Source organism: Callospermophilus lateralis, chromosome 10 (assembly GCF_048772815.1).
Source record: "Callospermophilus lateralis isolate mCalLat2 chromosome 10, mCalLat2.hap1, whole genome shotgun sequence".
Lineage (NCBI taxonomy): Eukaryota > Metazoa > Chordata > Mammalia > Rodentia > Sciuridae > Callospermophilus > Callospermophilus lateralis.
The window spans coordinates 86,182,020-86,200,717 of record NC_135314.1 but is presented as its reverse complement, the minus strand read 5'-3'; the positions used below and the strand labels follow the sequence as shown (position 1 = coordinate 86,200,717).

The 18,698-nt window shown below is 44.4% G+C and overlaps 1 protein-coding gene across 1 annotated transcript in view; it reads left to right on the top strand.

The window, feature by feature from the left end:
- Positions 1–2,041: 2,041 nt before the first annotated feature.
- Positions 2,042–18,698, top strand: part of Usp13 (ubiquitin specific peptidase 13) — a 106,812-nt gene continuing 90,155 nt past the window's right edge. Inside the window, exon 1 of the mRNA XM_076867365.2 lies at positions 2,042–2,327. Within this exon, the coding sequence (XP_076723480.1) occupies positions 2,160–2,327 (168 nt within the window). The 5' untranslated portion in view covers positions 2,042–2,159. The remainder of the gene's footprint in view (positions 2,328–18,698) is intronic.

Sequence of the window (18,698 nt, the reverse complement as noted above, 5' to 3'; positions counted from 1 at the left end):
CTAAGGCAGAATGTCATGGTTTAAAAATTAGGTGTCCCCCAATCTCTTGTATGAAACAATGCAAGGTTTAGAGGTGAAATAGTTGGGTTGAGACCCTTAACCCAATCAGTGAATTAATCTCTGATTAATTGGGATTAAGTGGGTGGTAGCAGTAGGCAGGTAGGGTATGGCTGGAGGAGGTAGGTCATTGGGGATGTGCCTTTGGGGTTTATATTTTGTCCCTAGCCAGTGAAGTCTCTCTACTTCTTAGTGCCACGTTCTCAGCTGCTTTCCTCTGCCACACCCTTCCACCATGTTCTTCCGCCTACCCTCCAGCCCAGAGCAAGGAGTGGGCCATTTATGGACTGAGATCTCTGAAACCTTAAGCCTCAAAATAAATTTTTCCTTCTCTAAAATTGTTCTCAGTCAGGTCTTTTGGTCACAGCAGTGAAAAAGCTGACAAAAATACATACATACTAGAGGTGAAACACTGGTGAGAATAAATCCCAAACAAAAGCTGGTTGAGAGTATTTGCTCAATGATGAGGATAGAGATAATGTTTAATTCCTTGCTCTGTGCCAGTTCCCTTCCATCTCCACCGAGCAACATTTGGAATTTTGAGTTAGGAGAATGTATGGCAATCTTGAGCCTTGTTTGAAGGGTACCTAAATCTAGAGATAGTTCTGTAGAATCAGAGAGACCTGGGAAAGTAACAGAGGAAAAAAAAAAAAAAATATATATATATATATATAGACTTTAAGGATTATTTGATCTAGACGAGGCTTAAAGAAATCAGTTGCTCCATTAACCATTTCTTGCTATTCTGCATTTCATTCATTAGCAGGTTTTACTGAATGTCCATGCCTTAAAAGGGTGTTGGGTGGGCTGGGGTTGTGGCTTGGTGGTAGAGAGCTTGCCTACCACATGTGAAGCACTGGGTTCCATCCTCAGTCCAGGACACAATGCCTTTATTTTATTTATTTATTTTTAAGTGGTGCTGAGGATCCAACCCAGTGCCTCACACCTGCTAGGCAAACTCTCTACCACTAAGCCACAACCCCAGCCCACCCAACACACTTTTATGTGTGTATACATACATGTATATGTAGAAAGGCAACCTCAATGGAATTGAACCAGTGTTGTAAGAGTTTTTTTTTTTTTTTTTTAAAGAAAATGAGAGTTCCCCCGAGGCATGATCTGTTCACAAATAATTAGCTCCCCAACCCAACCCCACTCATCATTTATTTTTTGAAGAAATGGTTGAGCAAGCCAGGAATATGTATGTCTACCCATAAGATCCTCAAATCAGGACACTGAATATTCGACTGGTAGACCTTGAATCACACAGAAGATATTCGAAAGGTAGAGAAAAATATAAAACCTCCTCCACCCTGAAATCCTGACCTCCCCTAGCAATACGTAAGAAAAACCTGTATTATTGCAAACCATTCCGCTCTATACTCACTGAGTTTCATTCTATTCTTTTTTTTTTTTTTTTTTTTTTGAGCTTTGGGTGTTAAAAAGTGAGGAGTAAGCCTTATTGAGGTAACACCCCAAAACGGGGCACAAACATGGATTTGATCCATTAGGTCCAGGTTTGCACATCGAGTCCCACCCCGACCAAGTCACCTCTTCTCTCTCTCTCGCTCTCTCTCTTTTTGTAAGCTTCAGTCCTGCTCTTTGTGTTGGCCTCCTTGGAGCTGTCCCCTGGTAAGCTAGGGATTCAGGATCGAAAACACCGCGGTGGTGGCCCGCCGCAGCCGCTGGCGTGGGCGAGAAGCCCGCTGCATTCCCGCGGGGCGTTCTGGCTCCCCGCCGGCTCGGGGATCTCGCTCCGCGGTCCCGGGGAGCCCTCCGGCCCCCGCCGCTGAGCCGGGCCGGGCGCAGAGCCCCCTCCAGCGCCCCCTCCCCGGCGCGCTGCGGCTGGCGCTCCCCAGCGCCCCGCCTGACGCTGCAGCTGGGCCGGCGACTCGCCATTGGATTAAAAATAGCAGCGTCCCCCTAGCCCGGGGCCCCGGTGCCCGCTCCCGCCCCGCGGCCGGTTCAACCCGCTCTGCCCGCCCGCCCCGGCTCGCCTCGCGTCTCCCGCGCAGCCAGCCCGCCCGCTGGCGCCGCGGCGGCCGGCAGACCCCGCGCTCCGGCCCGGCTCTGCTCGGCTCTGCTCGGTGCGCGCCGCGGCCATGCAGCGCCGGGGCGCCCTGTTCAGCATGCCGGGCGGCAGCGGCAGCAGGAAGATGGCTGCAGGAGACATCGGCGAGCTTCTGGTGCCCCACATGCCCACCATCCGCGTGCCCAGGTCCGGGGACAGGGTCTACAAGAACGAGTGCGCCTTCTCCTACGACTCTCCTGTAAGTGAGGCGCCTCCGGGAGGGTCGCGGTGCCGGCGGCCTGGGGCGGCCGCGAGCCGCGGACCTCGGCGGCAAGTGAGGCAGGGGAGAAGATGCGCAGCGGCGGCAGGGGACCTCCTCCTCCTCCCGGAGCGGAGTTGGCTCGGGGGGCACTGCAGTTCGGCCGCCACTTAACGAGCGCCCCAAGGCTGCTGCCGCGGAAGACGGGGTCGCCAGAGTGGTCTGCTGCGCTGGGTTGCGGGGCTGCAAGGGCCCGATCCCCAGCTGCCTTCCCACAGCCCCGCCACTGTTTGAAAGATAGATGGAATCAAAGAGTGAGTTCCCTGCTCTGAGCTGCACGTTGCAGATCGTTTGCGCCCTCCCTGGGGTGAGAGTCGGGGGCGGGTAGGTGGTAGGGATCGATCCCGTACCCCCTAAAACACAGCATTTCTCTTCTTGGGACCCTTTGCTTTGCCCCTGGATTCCCACTCCTGGACAATTCTTATGTCCTCTCTGAGCTTTTCTCCTTCCACTTTCCATTTCTCTCCACTGTTTCTTGGCATTAGAATGTCAGAGAAAATCTTTGGATGTCTCCACTTGGGCAGCAGAGATGGGGGTCTATGGGTTATGATGGCTTTCTTAAGCCTTTCTTCTTTTCCCTTCTAAATGAGTCACTTGGCTGACGTGCGCTAGTATAAATTATTAAAAGTTCAATCCCGAGTCGTGACCTCAGAGACTGGAGGGGAAGTTAACGACGCATCACCGCCCTCCACCCAGGACGGCTGTTGGTAGTTTTCACCTGGTTGTAAGTGGATGTGTGAGAACTAGAAGGAGGGTGAATTGTCCCTTTTGGGAGTCAAGATGGGCTTCAAAGTGACTCAGCTGTCTGGCGTTTATCATGTCTTTTTGAGGACCGGGTTATTTTTATCCACCCACTTTAGATCTCATGTGTCACCCAGCAGATCTCAATGCATGAGGAGGTGCATGGATTGGAGGGAGAGGAGGTCTCACAACAATCCAACGCATTTTATTCATAGTATGTAGAGTATCCTTGAAGGAAAAAAAAATAACACACACAAAAAAACAAATGAGTGCAAAATTTCCAAAGTTTCCTTTATTACTTTGTGGGTTGATACGGTTGGTTTCAAAGCATTATTGTTTGGTATGCTTTGGATTCCCAGAATTATTATCCTTTCTCTGACGTTTAGTTTTTCTTTTGTTATTCCAGGTCATTTGGGGATAAAATCTAACTTACTCTTTTTTTTTTTCCCCTTTCAAAAAGATCCATGCAGAGAGGAGTGGAGTGGTTGTGTTTAAAACAGGATATCATGATCCCAGTACTCACAGTGACCATCAGCAGTACCAGTGCTTCCTGTTATCCACAAAATATTTGAGAATGTCTTGTGCAGACTGGCCAGTCCAGTGTTGGGCAGACACACTAATAGCCCCTGAGAGTGGAGAAAGATGAGGGTTCATTGCTAACTAACTTAAGCAATTGACAAGCCTTGAACTCTAGGAAGAAGAAAGTCTTGTAGTATTGTAGATGACTTTCTCCATGTTTGATTTGGATTGCTCTTCAAGATCAGACTTTTTTATTGGAGAAACTTGTTATATAGTATATGGCAGGTGTGAGAAAAAGCTGATTGTTTTAATTAACTTCTACAAATGGTACTGGGAATTTACTGTGTGCCAAATGCTGTTCTAGAAACATCTTGTCCAGTATAAAATGATGATTTCATTTGTATCACAGTAGTTCCTTGGGGGAGAGTAGGATTACTTACAAGTCTGATGAATCATTATATTTCATTATCTGTGTTCCAGGGGAGGAAGAGAAGGAAGGTTTTATACTAGGTATCTTAAAGCACAGTGCCTGATAATGTGAGGTATTTCCTTATGGCACTTTCTTAATATTTGGTTGTGAATCCATTACACATTTCTTGAGCACCTACTGTGTGCGAGCTCATACATGCATGGCTAAGAACCATTCAGAGTGAAGTTCATTGGTGCCATGCACATCAAAATATTTTTAATTTACAAGAATTGTGGGACTATGGTAGAGAAAGGCAAAAACAAGTGAAAAAAAAAGTCATCCTTGTATTGGATACTGGTGAGATGGTTCATAGATAAAGATGGATAGAAAATCAAGGAGACCAGCATTCTAGGGAAGGAAAATTACATGTGCAAACATATCAAGTATAAGTATCTTCTTATTATTTGCCTATATTGTTTTTAAAAGAAAAAGAATGATTTGACAAGTAAGAAGTAAGCTCAGAATCAAGAAGAGAGTAGATGGGGAAAGAGAGATGATGGGGAAAGTGTTTGATCTTGACTTTTGTGTGTGTGTGTGCTGGGGACATGCACTTGCTAAGTGCATTGAACCTAGAACAGTACCTGATATTGTTTTTATATAGTCAGTTACAGAAAGCCACTCTAACTAATGAGGTTTAGAGTGTTGGAAGAAGACTGAAGCAACAAATTTTTATTAAGTTTTGGGTACAGTGTGAAGACCTCTGCTATTCTTCACATGGTGGGTTGTACTGAATGGAACAGCATGTAACTATTTTCAGTATTATTCTGCTTGCTTCCCACCCACCTTCTAGGGCTTGGTATATAGCAGGTGCTCCAAAACAGCTACTTTGGAATGAGGAAGAATTTGATTTTTCACCTACCTTTGTTCACCTCTCTGATTTGGTTCTCTTGAGCTCTGTAATCCACTTCCCATCTGAGCATCATTTTAACATTCAATTCAAGTGGTTCTTCCTCTGGGAGTCATTTCCATAGTGCCCCCCACTAGACCCCATAAACATCTCTATTGAACCACATGCTTACGTCTGCCTTTGAGTGTGACCATTCCCAAAGCTAGGTCTTTTTCTTATTCCCACGAGCATGCATATATACCAGGATCTCAGATGTTTAGGAAACATACAAATGACATGGGCGACATATTCTGTAAATGGTGAGGGTATAACACATGGGAAATGCTGGGAAAGGAATCATGTGAGATGATCACATAGAATGTGGTGACTTCATTAATTATTGGGGGGACAACTGTGAAAGAGACAGCCAAACTAGCAGGGATCCAATTCTGATTCTGTCACCCAGATGGGTTACTTCTCTGTGTCCCAGTTTCTCCATGGATAAAATGGGGACCATAACAGAACTTAACTCAAGGAGGTTGTTCTGTGGATTAAATAATTTAATATGTAAAGTGTGCTTGGCTGATAAGTAGTCACTATATATATTTGATTTAAAAAAGAAAAAAAGTTGGGGGGGGGAGAGAGAAGGAAGGATGAAGGAAGGGAGGGTGGGAGGAAGGAAGGAAGGAAGAAAAGGAGTCAATTGTAAGTTGTGAGCCCAAGAATTTGATTGTCATATGTTATGTAGAAAGTTTCATGTGGTTCACCCTTGTACTAACAGACCACCATGAAAATCTACTCTCATTTCTTGGCTGCACCTCTTTGGTGTCGAGGTTGCCAGCTCTGGTGAGACCCATCTATGACTCTTCCACACTTGAGACTCCTTTCCTTTTCTAAGGCCCTCCCTCTCATCATTATTTTTCAAGGCTCTGTTTCCTTCCCCCACCCCCATCCCGCCCCTTTAGACTTCATCCTTTCCTCTCAGTGCTTGTATTGCTTAGAGTCTGTGTCATATAATACAGCAGTTATAGTCTATCTTCCCTAGTTGGCTCTTATCTTATTTGCTTTCCCCCATTTAATTCCTATTTTTAAAGCATCTCCTAGGTGTGAGTCTCCGTAGCAAGCATCTCAGGCTGCTCAGGAGCCTGCCACTCTGGTGCTGGTCACACCCCCTTGCCGTCTGTGTTCTGTGGACTGCTAACTATCTCAGCTGGGTCAGCTGGACATGTAGATGTTGAAATAGTGCTTTAGAGCAGGGAGTTTATTTTGGAAAGATGTCCCCAGAAATGGAATAGTGACCAAGGGAATAGTGACAAAGAGAAGGAAGGAAAGCCACTCCAAGAGTAAGCTACAGAGTTGGTTTCCGCAGTATGCAACTGGTGCTTAATCCCTCAGGGAACTGTGGAATGTTTCTCAGAGTCCTCCACTTGAGATATGGAAGAGGGAGATATTTATCTACTGGCTCCCATCCCCCACTGGGCAAGTGTTGCTCCAGGAGTGCAAAGGCCCTCACTCTTCCAGGTTTGAGGTTGTGCCCAGAAGGCCGAGTAGGATCTGCAGGCTTCGTATGACCACCAGCAGCTGAGCAGCAAGAGCTCCTGGGTGCAGCTGAGGCTAGGGCTATCGGGCCACACCTGTTGTGACAATCATCTGCACATAGTGGCTATACCAAAATGGTGGTCCAGAGAGATGTGAAACTCAGTTTACAGTACCCCCAATACCTCTTTCTCCCTTCCAGCATCTGGGCTATTTTCTAAGGGAAGCACCCTGAACCCCAGTTCTCTGAAGTTCTGAGATGGATTTCTGATGTTGAAATGTCACGGTTGGTTCTCATCTTTCTTGGGATTCTTTGCAAAACTAGTGGTCATGACTGGTTTAGGTACACACAAGGAAAGGCTTCGAGATCTCCATCTGCTTATGGGAAAACTTTATGTTAGGAGTTCAGTAAGTCCTTCTTTCTGTCTTTTCCTCCACAAATATGTATACTTTTTATATGCCTGGTATTATCTCAGGCGTTGCTAGCAAAAATGGCAGCTCAATAGTTCCTCATTTCCCTTCCTCTTTGCTCCTTGTAAACACTTTCTATTTTCTGTCTGTATGACTTTACTTATTCTAGGTACCTCATCTAAGTGGAATCACTCAGTGTTTTACCTTTAGTGTTTGGATTATTCTACCCAGCATGATGTGTTCCAGGTCCATCCATGTTATAACGTTTATCAGAACTTTATTCCTTTTTAAGGTTGAATAATATTCCTCGGTGTATATGTGTCGCATTTTGCTTATCCATTCATCTGTTGTAGAATATTGAGATATTATCAACTTTTGGCTATTGTGAATAAAGCTGCTTTGATCGTTGGTACAAATATCTAGGTCACTGTAGATTTTGTGCTTTTTATCATTGTGCTGTGCACATTGCCTAGAAGTGCCTAGAAGGTGCTCACTTATAGGGAGCACAATAATGTTTTATGTAGAAGAGTTCCTTTTTTAAAATATTTTATTTTAGTTGTAGTTGGACACAATACCTTTTCTCTTTTATTTTTTTATGGTGCTGAGGAACCAGGGCCCTGCTTGTGCTAGATGAGTGCTCTACTGCTGAGCCACAACTCAAGCCCCAAGACTCTTCTAGTGGATAAACTAATAAGTGATGGTAAAGCAAAATTTAGGAACTTACAGATTCTATTCTTTTGAAGAAGCAAACTTAAACTGAATCTAATTTACTTAGTTTCACTTGTCAAAAGCAAGCTTTATGACCTCTTTATATTCCGAAATATTTTTAGGGTTCCCGCAGAATTTTTTGCAGGGTTTCCATCTACTGGTTTAAACACCCACTGTATTAGAAATTAAAACAGGAAAACTTTTTAAACAATTTAAATAATTGCATTTCATTAGTTGCTGGGTGGCAATGTCATGTAGCCTCTGAAAAATGCCACTGTAAACTGTTAACAACTTTTTTTTTTTTTAATTTCTTTGATGATATGGGTAGAAGGCCTCAAGCATGCCAGGACAGAGCTCTACATGAAGCCATGTCCCTAGCCCCATTGTATGCTATGAAAGAATGAGAGTGAAAAAGATAATCTCGTCTTATGAAAATGTTTTTGACCTTCCAAAGTGCTTGGAGTGTTTCTGGGGTTTGCAGGGTTCCCAGGCCATACCTAGAAAACCAAAGTACTAGAGTTTAGTTCAGAAAAGTACAGTTGCTTTCTGTGATCACATACCTCGCCTGAAACTTGTTTTTTGGGGTTCGTACTAGTGTATTAGTCTTAGTTCAACTATAGGTGTCATGTGTCACAGCAAGCACATTCTTTGTAAAGCCAATTAAAATTTATAGAATTTAATTGGCTCTTTTTGAAAAAAATTGGAGCCACTTGGATTGTGAATTTTCGGCTGCTTCAGTGGGTACCAGGGATAGAACCCAGGGGTGTTTAACCACCGAATCACACATCCCCAGTCCTTTTTTGTACTGTATTTAGAGAGAAGGTCTCTCTCTAAGTTGCTTTAGGGCCTTGCTAAGTTGCTGAGGCTGGCTTTGAACTTGTGATCTTCCTGCCTCAGCCTCCTGAGCTTCTGGGAAAAGTTAAGAATTCTTTATTCTGTTGATTGACTGTGAACTTCACTGTAGGGTGGTGTGGGTAACTTAAATGCTACAATCTTGATTTTTTTTTCCCCCTTTTGTACAGTGATGAGGTGACTTTTCTTATCTCTTTCCTGGGAAGTGAAGCCCTGTCTGCTGGTTTCAGGGAGCAGAGTGGGAGAAGAGGACTGGAATGGCCTCAGTATCTGGATATTGGATCCAGGCTGGATGTTGACTGTCGGTTCTATCCCTGTCCCTGTTTTGCTGGGACTTTGAATCTGGACACTGTATTTCCAGAGTACTTTGACAGCAGGATTCTGGTTTTGACTCTGCTAGTAAGAGATTTGGAAGGTTAAAGAAAGTGAAAAGCTACTCTTACTCTTGCAGCTCTGACCCATGGCAAATGTGACATTTTTCTGGCAGCTTCTGGTTTGCCCCCATGGGACTTGGAGCCATCTCAGTGATGGGGCACTTGAATCCCCTGTGCAGTTTCTTGTGATTTCTTAGACATTCTGATTTCCTGAACAACAGTGGTGGTTTTCCTGATCTTTCTTCTCACCACCCTTCCAAGGATTTTGTAAACTTCGAATTTCCTGAATTAAATCTCTTCCTGCCTGAAATATCTAGAATAGTGTTTATATTTCTCACCAAATCTGGTTCACACCCATTTTCTCAGTCACTGTATTTTCAGATGGTACCTCTATTTTTAACGGAGCTCATTCTTGTACAGTCCTGTGACCTTTGCTGCTGTTGTTTCTGAGGTACTAGCGATTTAACCCACTAAGCTACATTCCCAGCCCTTTTTAATTTTGAGACAAGGTCTTGTTACATTCCCAGGGTGGCCTTGAATTTAGGATTCTCCTGTCTCAGCCTCCAGAGTAGCTGGGATCACAGGCATGTGCCACTGTGCCTGGCTGAAACCTGGCACAGGTGAGACTTTTGTTTTTACCTGCTTTAGAGGGAGCGGGGAGGGGGGGGAGGGGGGGTGGGGTGGTGGTGGTGTGGGGGTGGTGGTGTGGGGGTGGTGGTGTGGGGGAGGGGCTGCTTGCAGTGGAGAGGGATCTGGGTCTCTGACCACTCTCTGGACAGATATTCAACCCTTCCTCCTTATTTTAGTCTCTGTTTCACCCCAACCAGGAGTTACCTGGAGTTGCCAGTGCTGGAGTCTTTTGGAAATTCTGGGGTGTAATCAGGTTGGATCTCGGCCTTCCTTGCTCTTGGTCTAGGACTCAGCTCTGTCAGTCCCTCTCAGACCTTATCTAGTCACAGTCCAGCTTTATGGCTATAGTTTGTGTGTTTTTATTGGGGCTTCAGAAAGGAGATCAATTAATGTCTGGGTGCCATCTGTCCCGTGTACCATAAAGTCCTACTTTTCCGAAGTAATTATCAAGAAGTTACTTGTGTCTCTTTTTGGCAGGGGCTAATTACCTTTTAAGTAGAGTTCTGGGGTAGATGAGATGATACTGATCCTTCTAGGAAGTCTTTTTTTGAGGAAATTTGTTTCCTTTTCTGGTCTGAATCTAGACTTTTGTTCAGTCTGAATTCTCGCTTCCTTCCCCTGCATTCCTGCTCCCAGCCTATGGCTCAGTTAAATATACTGCCATCCCTCTCAGTGTTCCAGGTCAGGAGACGTACAAGATAATTCACTCTGCTTTCCTTTCCCTCTCTTAGTAATTTTTAAAATTGTAAAATACACATAACAAAAAAAAATTTACTGTCTTAACTGTGTGTGTGTGTGTGTGTGTGTGCGCGCGCACACACACATGAGGATATGCTTGCACGTGCTGGAGATTGAGCAAGGGCCTTGTGCATGCAAAGCTTGACCTCTACCACTAAGTTCTCCCTTATTTCCCTTATTTGTTTATTTTTTAATATGATTTTATGCTGTTTATTTATTTATTTATTTATTTTTAATGTGGTGCCTTAGGTATGCCAGGTAAGCCTTAGACCATGGAGCCACAACTCCAGCCCCACTTAACCATTTTTAAGTGTACACTTCAGTGGCACCAAGCACCTCTGCGTTGTCCTGAATTATCACCTCCATCACCTCCCAAAGCCTTTAGTCTTGCAAAACTGAAACTCCACCCATTAAACACTACCTCCTTCTTGGCCCCTTTCTTCATCCCTGGTGGCTACCATCCTTTCTGATTTTGGGTGGCTTATGTAAATGCAGATGACGAGAGGCCTGGTTTATGTGGATGAAGAGGCCAGGACTCCATGCTGCCACTCAACATTCAGTATTGTAGTGACCTGTGGAGGACACCCTTTGTCCCCATGCACCTCAGAGATGTGAACAAGGCTGCTATTTTTAGGGCTGGAACATCAGGACAATGCAACAATGACAAGAATTTAACGAATCCCAACGTGCCTCCAGCCTGAGAGGTTGCTTGAGGTGCAGAAGAACATGTGCTTTCCATGATAAGATTAAAAATGAGACATTTTATTTGGGGTTAATTAGCAAGTATTACTGCTTATTTCGAGCCTATGTCATATCATATGCTTATTATGAACCAAACATAGAACTAGGCACTTTTATGTACATCATCTCATTTAATTATGGTAGTAGTTGACTTGTAAGATACAGTTGTTACTGTTGCTGCTGTGTTACAGCAGAGAGGTTAGACAGTGTGTTAAAGGACTTGGTCAAGACTGGTGCCTGACAGAGACAGGAATGGAATCCTGATGTGTCTTGAAAGGGTAGACCCTGAAGCACTGACAGGATATTTACTGGTGGCCCTTAAAATGTGTGCATGGAGGTTTCAGGTCTGGGAATAGTCAATAAATAAATTTGGAAGAGTTCCTGGATTGGACAATTGCATGGGATCTGAATAGGTGTCATTTTGAAGGAGGAAAGGACACAGGTATGGAGGTAGAGCCAAGCTTAGCGTGTGTGTGTGTGTGTGTGTGTGTGTGTGTGTGAGAGAGAGTGAGCTGTTTTATGGAAACTAGGGTCGCTGGGGAGACAGAAGTGCAAGGCCGACTCCTCCATGAATCACAGAGGAGATCAGTCTTGATAAGATTATGGGCCAGCCAGTTAGGAGCCAGAACAACGTGAGAATGCTAGTCATTTAGTGCTGCTGTTCTGGAAGTGGAGTGAATAGATGGGGAGGCTGGGACCTTGAATAAGAGTGCAGATAGGAGGCTGCTGTAGACTGGCAGGGAGTACTTGCCCCAGGGTGATGATGATGGGGACGGAGATCTGGGGTGTTGGGGGGGGTATACCCAATACAGAGCTTGATGAAAGATAAAGGCTCAACTTAGGGACAGAATATACAGTGTTGAAGGAGTGGAGGAGCTAAGGCCGACTTCCTCGCTGTAGCTTGGGAGATGGAATGTGTCGAGGACATAAAGAGGGAAGGTGAGCGAGTCAGTGCAAGCAGTGAAGGACTGAGTGGCCCCTGGGCAGTTGGCAACTGGAATGGAGCCCAGAGGTCAGGGTTTGGATTTCAGAATCTGGAGATTCCTAGTTTAGAGACTGGATTTGTGAGTTCCTGGAGGCAATTGCATTGCAGGAGCCATCGTACATGCAGTACATGGGGGCTTCCTGGTTCATGAGAGACAGTCTGGAGTCAGCGTGCTGTGCATACACCACGCAGGCTGTTGGCCAAGAGGCAGAAGGTTCTTTAAGTGAATTGCAATTATGAAAACTTTCTCTTGCATGAACCAAGTGTTGCTAATTCTTTGGGTGTGGCTGTACATGTGGGGACCAGGACATAGATGTCTCTGTCCCCAGTAGTCCTTAGAAATAGTCTTCGTGGCTTGGCAGTGGGATTAGAGGATTGGTTGGCCAGGAGGAAAGAGAATATAAGGAGCAGGATGCGGGGAGCGGGGGGAGATATAGGAAGCGGAGTGAACAGGTTTCATTTTGGGGGTAAAACTTCTGAATTGATCCTTTGAATGTGACATTTAGTGGGTTCTGTCATTGACTGTTCTTCTTCTGGAAGAAGCCTTGGTTGTTGTGGGTTATCTCTCCAGGGTCCCAGTTTCATTGCTGGACACCATTTGATGAGAGTAGGTATCCTGTGGGGACTGTAACCCTTGGGTTATTTCACTAGCATCTCAGAGCCCTGTCCCTTGGGTCTTGAAACTGTTTCATCAGGGCGCTGTCAGCCAGGAGTGGCCACCTCCCAGGGCCTCCCCCCGCCCCCCCCGCTGTCCACTGGAGTTGGAGGAATGGAGACCTCTCTTCCTCCCAGGAAAGCCTGGCAGAGCACCTGGCACAGGCCACTCACTTGAGTGGGGTGGCTCTCCTTGGCCTGCCCCTCCTGCTTTCCTTGAACGAAACAGCCTTGGGAAAAAAGGAGAAACTGCTCTTTTCTTCAGGCCCTCGCAACGATGTCTGTGCTTGCTGACAGCCACCCACCTGTCTCCTGCCACCAAAATGACATCTGCTTCTCAGAGGCACGAGGCAGCCTGTGGGGGCCAGGCTGGCCTGGGTCCAGACTCCCCCACCTTACTATTTGGTAGCCACGTGACTTCAGCAAGGGCTTGGCGTTTACTGAATTTTTCCAAGCCTGGGCTTTCCTCTCACTAGGACCTACCTGCAAGGTTGTTGTCACCGTGCTGCTTGTGAAATGCTGGTATTGCTGTCCCTCACTCTCTAGCCAGAGGATCTGTGGTGGAAGGAGATCACCCTTTTCTTGGAGGTAGGGCAGGGGGATTCCCCTGAGAAGAAGGTAGCATGGTGATCAAAGGGTCTTGGGGTTGCCAAAGAGAGAGATCCTGTGTGTGACAATTTTGCATGAAGGTTTGTTCTGTAATGAAAACCACAGCCGTGAGTAGTTGCTGGCCTCTTTGAGGAGAGTTTAGCTCAGGGCTATTATCCATACTTAAATCAGCTCAGAGTGATGGGCTTTATGAGTTAGTCTGGAAACCCAGTCCTCATGGCTAGCATAGTTTATCAGGGGAAATGCACCCTGAAGAAACCATTAGTTTTTTTTTTAATGTTTTTATTAGTGAGTGCATTATAATTATACATAGTAGTGGGATTTATTGTGACAGTCATGCATGCACATAATGTAATGTGGTTCATTTCATTCCCAAGCACTTCTCCCTCAGTCCCCTTCCTTTACTGGTATCCCTTCTATTTATTTTTAATTGATGCAATATAATTATGCATAAGAGTGGGATTCATTGTGATATATTTGTACATGCACATAGCATAATTTGGCCAATTTAATTCCCTAATACCTAACCTTTCACACCCTTCCTCTCTCTGCATTGATCTCTTCTTTTACTCTACACTTCTCCCTTTTATTTTCATTCCTTTTCTTCTCTGGAGTTTCTGCATATGAGAGAAAACCTTTGATTTTTCTCAGTCTGGCTTATTTCACTTTGCAAGATGTTCTCCAGTTTCATCCATTTATCAGCAAATGACATAACTTCATTCTTCTTTTTGGCTGAGTAGAACTCCATTGTGAATATAGACCACATTTTCTTGATCCTTTCATCTGTTGACAGGCACCTGGGCTGGCTCCACAACTTGGCTATTGTGAATTGCACTGCTGAAAACACAGGGATGCATGAATTACTATAATATGCTGATTTCCTTTTGGATAAATACTAAGGAGTGGAAGAGCTGGGTCATGTGCTGGAAAACCATCAGTCTTAAAAAATAAAAATAAAGGACTAGCAAAGGGTGTCATGTTGACAAGGTAGTTTCACATTTTTCTTTTTTTACATATCTGGGAACTGCATTTATGGGTTATAGCTTCACTTTAGCACAGCTGAAGGTGCTGAGCTCAGAGTCTTCTGAGCTTCATCTACCAGTGGCTCTTATAGTGCCATTTGTCCTGTGAGCATTGTGATAGAGGCCCCTCATTTTCTCCTCAGCCCTTCCCCAGAGGTTGCCAGTGACAACATCCTCATTGCTCAAGATACTTATAGCGAGGACTCAGTTTTCTATTTGAGAAAAAAGTGAATAAACGACACTTCAATAAAGCAGTACATTTATAGTGGCATCAAAACCTAGTTGTTTGGACTCTGCGGTTATTTAGTGCATCCAGGCTGAGCAAGGTGTAGGAGTCCTCTGGATAAAGAAATCTAACTTTCCAAATGAGAGCACACTTCAAGAATCTTTACTGCCTTCACATTTCTCTTTCTTCCCCCCGTTTTGTTTTTGGCTGGCATTTAACCCAGGCCCTTTACCATTGAGCCACATCCCTAGCCCTATATCTTTTCTTAATTCATGGCCACAATCATGATTTATCAATGTTTAGCAGAAAGACCTAAACTCTCTTGGGATTATATTCATTTTTTTTCTTCTTAGTTTAGGTAGACAAATTTATTTTAGTGGCTTTTCTGTTGAAACTAAGGTTTTGGATTTTGCAAATAGTGTGTTTTGGTAATTCTGTTTTACAGATTCCTTGTTATCTAGCCTGTTTTCTGATAATGCTTTTTCTTTATTTCATTTCCCATTTCTATGTGTCTCAGGCCTGCTGCCCTTGACCTGGAACCTTGTTTTACTTTTTATTACACCTTTATGCCTCATCTGCATGTACTTAATGTTTGTATTTTTAAAATCGTCTGGGTTACTCTAGAAGCCAGAATGTCCTGGGATGTGTGCTCTGGATATTGTAATATCTGAATGCATGTCTGCCATTCATATATGGAAGTACCCCAGTGGTACTTATAGGTAGATGGTTGCTTGGTGAAAGCAGGAGTTGGGCAGAGAGCGGTGGGGTGTCAAACCAGTTAGCAGTTGTCCTGAATTCCACCCTTTCCACTCTCCCCCTACATCTAACCTGAGTTCCATGTCCATGGGTGCTTTTCTAAAATTATCTCCTAAATCTGCCTAAGTTGCCCCCTCTCTGCTGTGAGCCCCTTTCCCTCTCCCAGGCAAGCTACCATTTGGCCTTGATTAGACATAGGCTATCTACAAGAACTTTCTGGGCTGGGGATTTAGCTTGGTGGTAGAACACTTGCCTGTATCAGCACTGTCCAGTAGAGTGGCCACTAGCTGCACGAAGCACAGTGAGCACTTAGTGTGTGGCGAGTGTGTGCAATTGAGGAACTGAACTTTTAAATTAACTTTGATTACCCTCCTGTGGCTGGTGGCTGCTGTATTGAACAGTGTGAAGCTAGACTGTACAGTAACCTCTTCACTGTATGCTTTCTTGACCTCTTCCCTATGATTCTTCCTCAGTAGCCAGAGTGATCTTTTAAGAATGTAGATGAGACTGGAAAGCCCTTCAGAGGCTGGGCATCCTGATTAGAGTAAAGCCCAGCTCCTCCTCTACCCATTCTACTGTCTTTCCTATTCCTAACCTCCCTCTCTTCTCATTTCCCTTTCTCTTATCCACTGAACTTCTATACCCCCACCTTATTGTGTGTTAGCATCCACATGTCAGAGAGAACATTCAGTCTTTGGTTTTGTGCCCAGCCCTTTAAAATCTTTTATTTAGAAACAGAGTCTTGCTAAGTTGCTGAGGCTGGCATTGAACTCGTGATCCTCCTGCCTCAGCCTCCCAAACTGCTGGGATTGCAGGTGTGTGCCACTGGTCCTCTTATCCCTGCCAGAAGTTATCTTCTACATCTTTTTTGTTTATTTTTTCTCTCCCCTAAGAAGATGTAAACATAAGGGCAGGACCTTGTTGTGTCTCTATTGTCATTTGTGGATTGTGGAGGGACTGAAGCCCTCCGGCTGCCCCACATCCATCAACTTCTCTTGTCCCTTGGAGGTGACATGACAGCATCCTTCTCTTTCACAGCTTGTTTTCCAGATTCCACACCTATCACCCCCTTCTGCAGTTGAGGGTGGCTTCCAGCTGGGGTAGTGTTCTCCATCAGTTTAGTTTTTTTCTCAGTTGTAATTACATTCTTTTCTCCCTCCGAGATTATACTCCTTATTACCTCTATTTTACTTGTACATTCCCAGATTTCCTTAGCTCAAGATAATCTCTTAGTTATTTCAACCATCATTTTTTTTGAGGGGTACCAGGGATTGAATTCAGGGCCACACAACCACTGAGCCACATCCCCACCCTATTTTGTGTTTTATTTAGAGACAGGGTCTCACTGAGTTTCTTAGCGCCTCACTTTTGCTGAGGCTGTCTTTGAACTCCAGAGCCTCCTGCTTCAGCCTCCCTAGCCTCTGGGATTATAGGCATGAGCCACTGCTCCCAGCTCAACCATACTTTTTTTTTTTCCTTTAAATATTTTATTAGTTGTTGGTGGCCCTTTATTTATTTTTATGTGGGGCTGAGAATTGAACCCAGTGCCTCACGCATGCTAGGCAAGCGCTCTACCCTGAGCCATAACCCCGGCCCTCAGCCCTACTTTTTGAGTAGTAAGAATATATAGCACCCCAAAGCTGTGCAGTTGGGTTGCTGAAACCAGGGAAATCAAATAAAGGGAACATTCAAAGACTGTTTCATTCTGTGTACCTATATTTGGGTTCTAAATACATTCAGTTATGAAAACTTTTATTTATTTTTTTTAAATTAAAAAAAATCCATTCTTGAAGAACCTAAAAATGCCAAAAGACAACATGAAAAACATCCCACCTTATCCTTCCATGTTGAGATAACGTCATCATATACCAGGCAGAGGGAACATCTCGTGTGTGTTATAACATCCCAACGCTGTTTATTTTACCTTCTTTCTTTATTAAAAAAAAAAATACAACGCACATATTTTCTATCAGTAAATGTTCATGCAATGTCAATTTTAAGTGGCTAATGAGTATCGCCTTTCAGGGATATGCCATAAATTATTAATCATTCAGATCACTGCCTTTCAAGACTCCAAAAAAAACAAATTTAGTTAATCTTTTCTTCTTCTTCTTCTTCTTCTTCTTTTTTTAAACAGCTGATGTTCTCGAAAACACCATGCCCTTGTCCCTTGTCTCTTTTGCAAGGGAGTGTGAGTCACAGTGCTCCATGGTGTTAGTATGCAATTTGTGCTGGATGTGGATTTATTGTGACTCCATCTCCCCACCTCATGTTTCTCTTTATGGCAGTGACCTCTTGTTTTGCCCAGGAGACTCCGTCCTGTGGTTATGAAAACAAGCACTGCTCACGACTGTTTCCTGAGTGTGTGGCTCACATGTGCTCATTCTCTCTTCCTGTCTCCAAGAAACACCGGTAAACAGAGTTCTCTGAACACCTACTGATTGACAATGCTGTGTATTTTTATTTAAAATGACTGTTCACTTGCTACTTTGAAACACGTAACCTTGACCTTTGTATTCGGGGAATATTTTAGCATTCTCTTAAATGGCTGGCAATATGAAAGAAATGACCTTGTCCTTGAAGTTGCTTCTGAATAAGTGTAGGGTAATACAGTGTAAGTAGTAATGTACCTATGTATATTGAAATGCACTGGAGCATGGGATTTAGCAGTATGCGGGCTTCTGGTGCTGCTCCTGTCTCTTCTGGTCTGATCCTGCCAATGGGAGATGTTTCAAAGGGAATGTTATAGAGCTCCAAGAACTGTTTTTGGACTTTCTTATTATTTTAGGTGTCAAAATAAGTCTTGCATCTTGGTCAAATTTTTGGTTAGTGCATTATGAAAAAGATCATTAGAATCCTAGTTAGATTAATGCAGAGAAGTGTACCTTGGTCATTCTCATCTGGGTGTCCCCTGAAAATAGGAGCCTGACAGGGTTCAGGGTGTGAAGATGCCATGTCCTGAGGAACCACTCTAGGCTGACTTGGTCCCAGTAGGTAGGAGGGCTACAGCAGGGTAAACAGAGTTCTCTGAACATCTACTCATTGACAATGTGGTGTATTTTTGTCCAGACTTCTGAAAGTGACCATAGCCAGAGAGACCTGAAAAGCTAGCTGGCACCTCATCAGGCTGTTTTTCCACACATGGCCATCTCTTGAATTTTGATGGTCCCTATTGTTTAGTTTTTGCCAAGATGTAGGTACCAATGCCCAGAGTAAGTGTTTAGAAATTTCTGCATCAATTTGACATTGCAGCCACATCCAGGTGTGTGATCAGTGGATTTGTTTGAACAGAGTAGAGATGCATTTGGATTTTGTGCGAGAAAATCCATACCTGGTCCCATCTGTGACTGAGTCATGTGCAGTGGGACCACGCAGTAATCGAAAAACACAGCAAAGCAGGTTTGTCCTGCGGCGCAGTAGTTCGGGAAGCACTACTCCAGAACAATAAGAAATAGTTGGGGGATCCTGGGAAATAGCTCAGTTGTTTTGTTTGCCTCTCATGCACAAGGTCCTG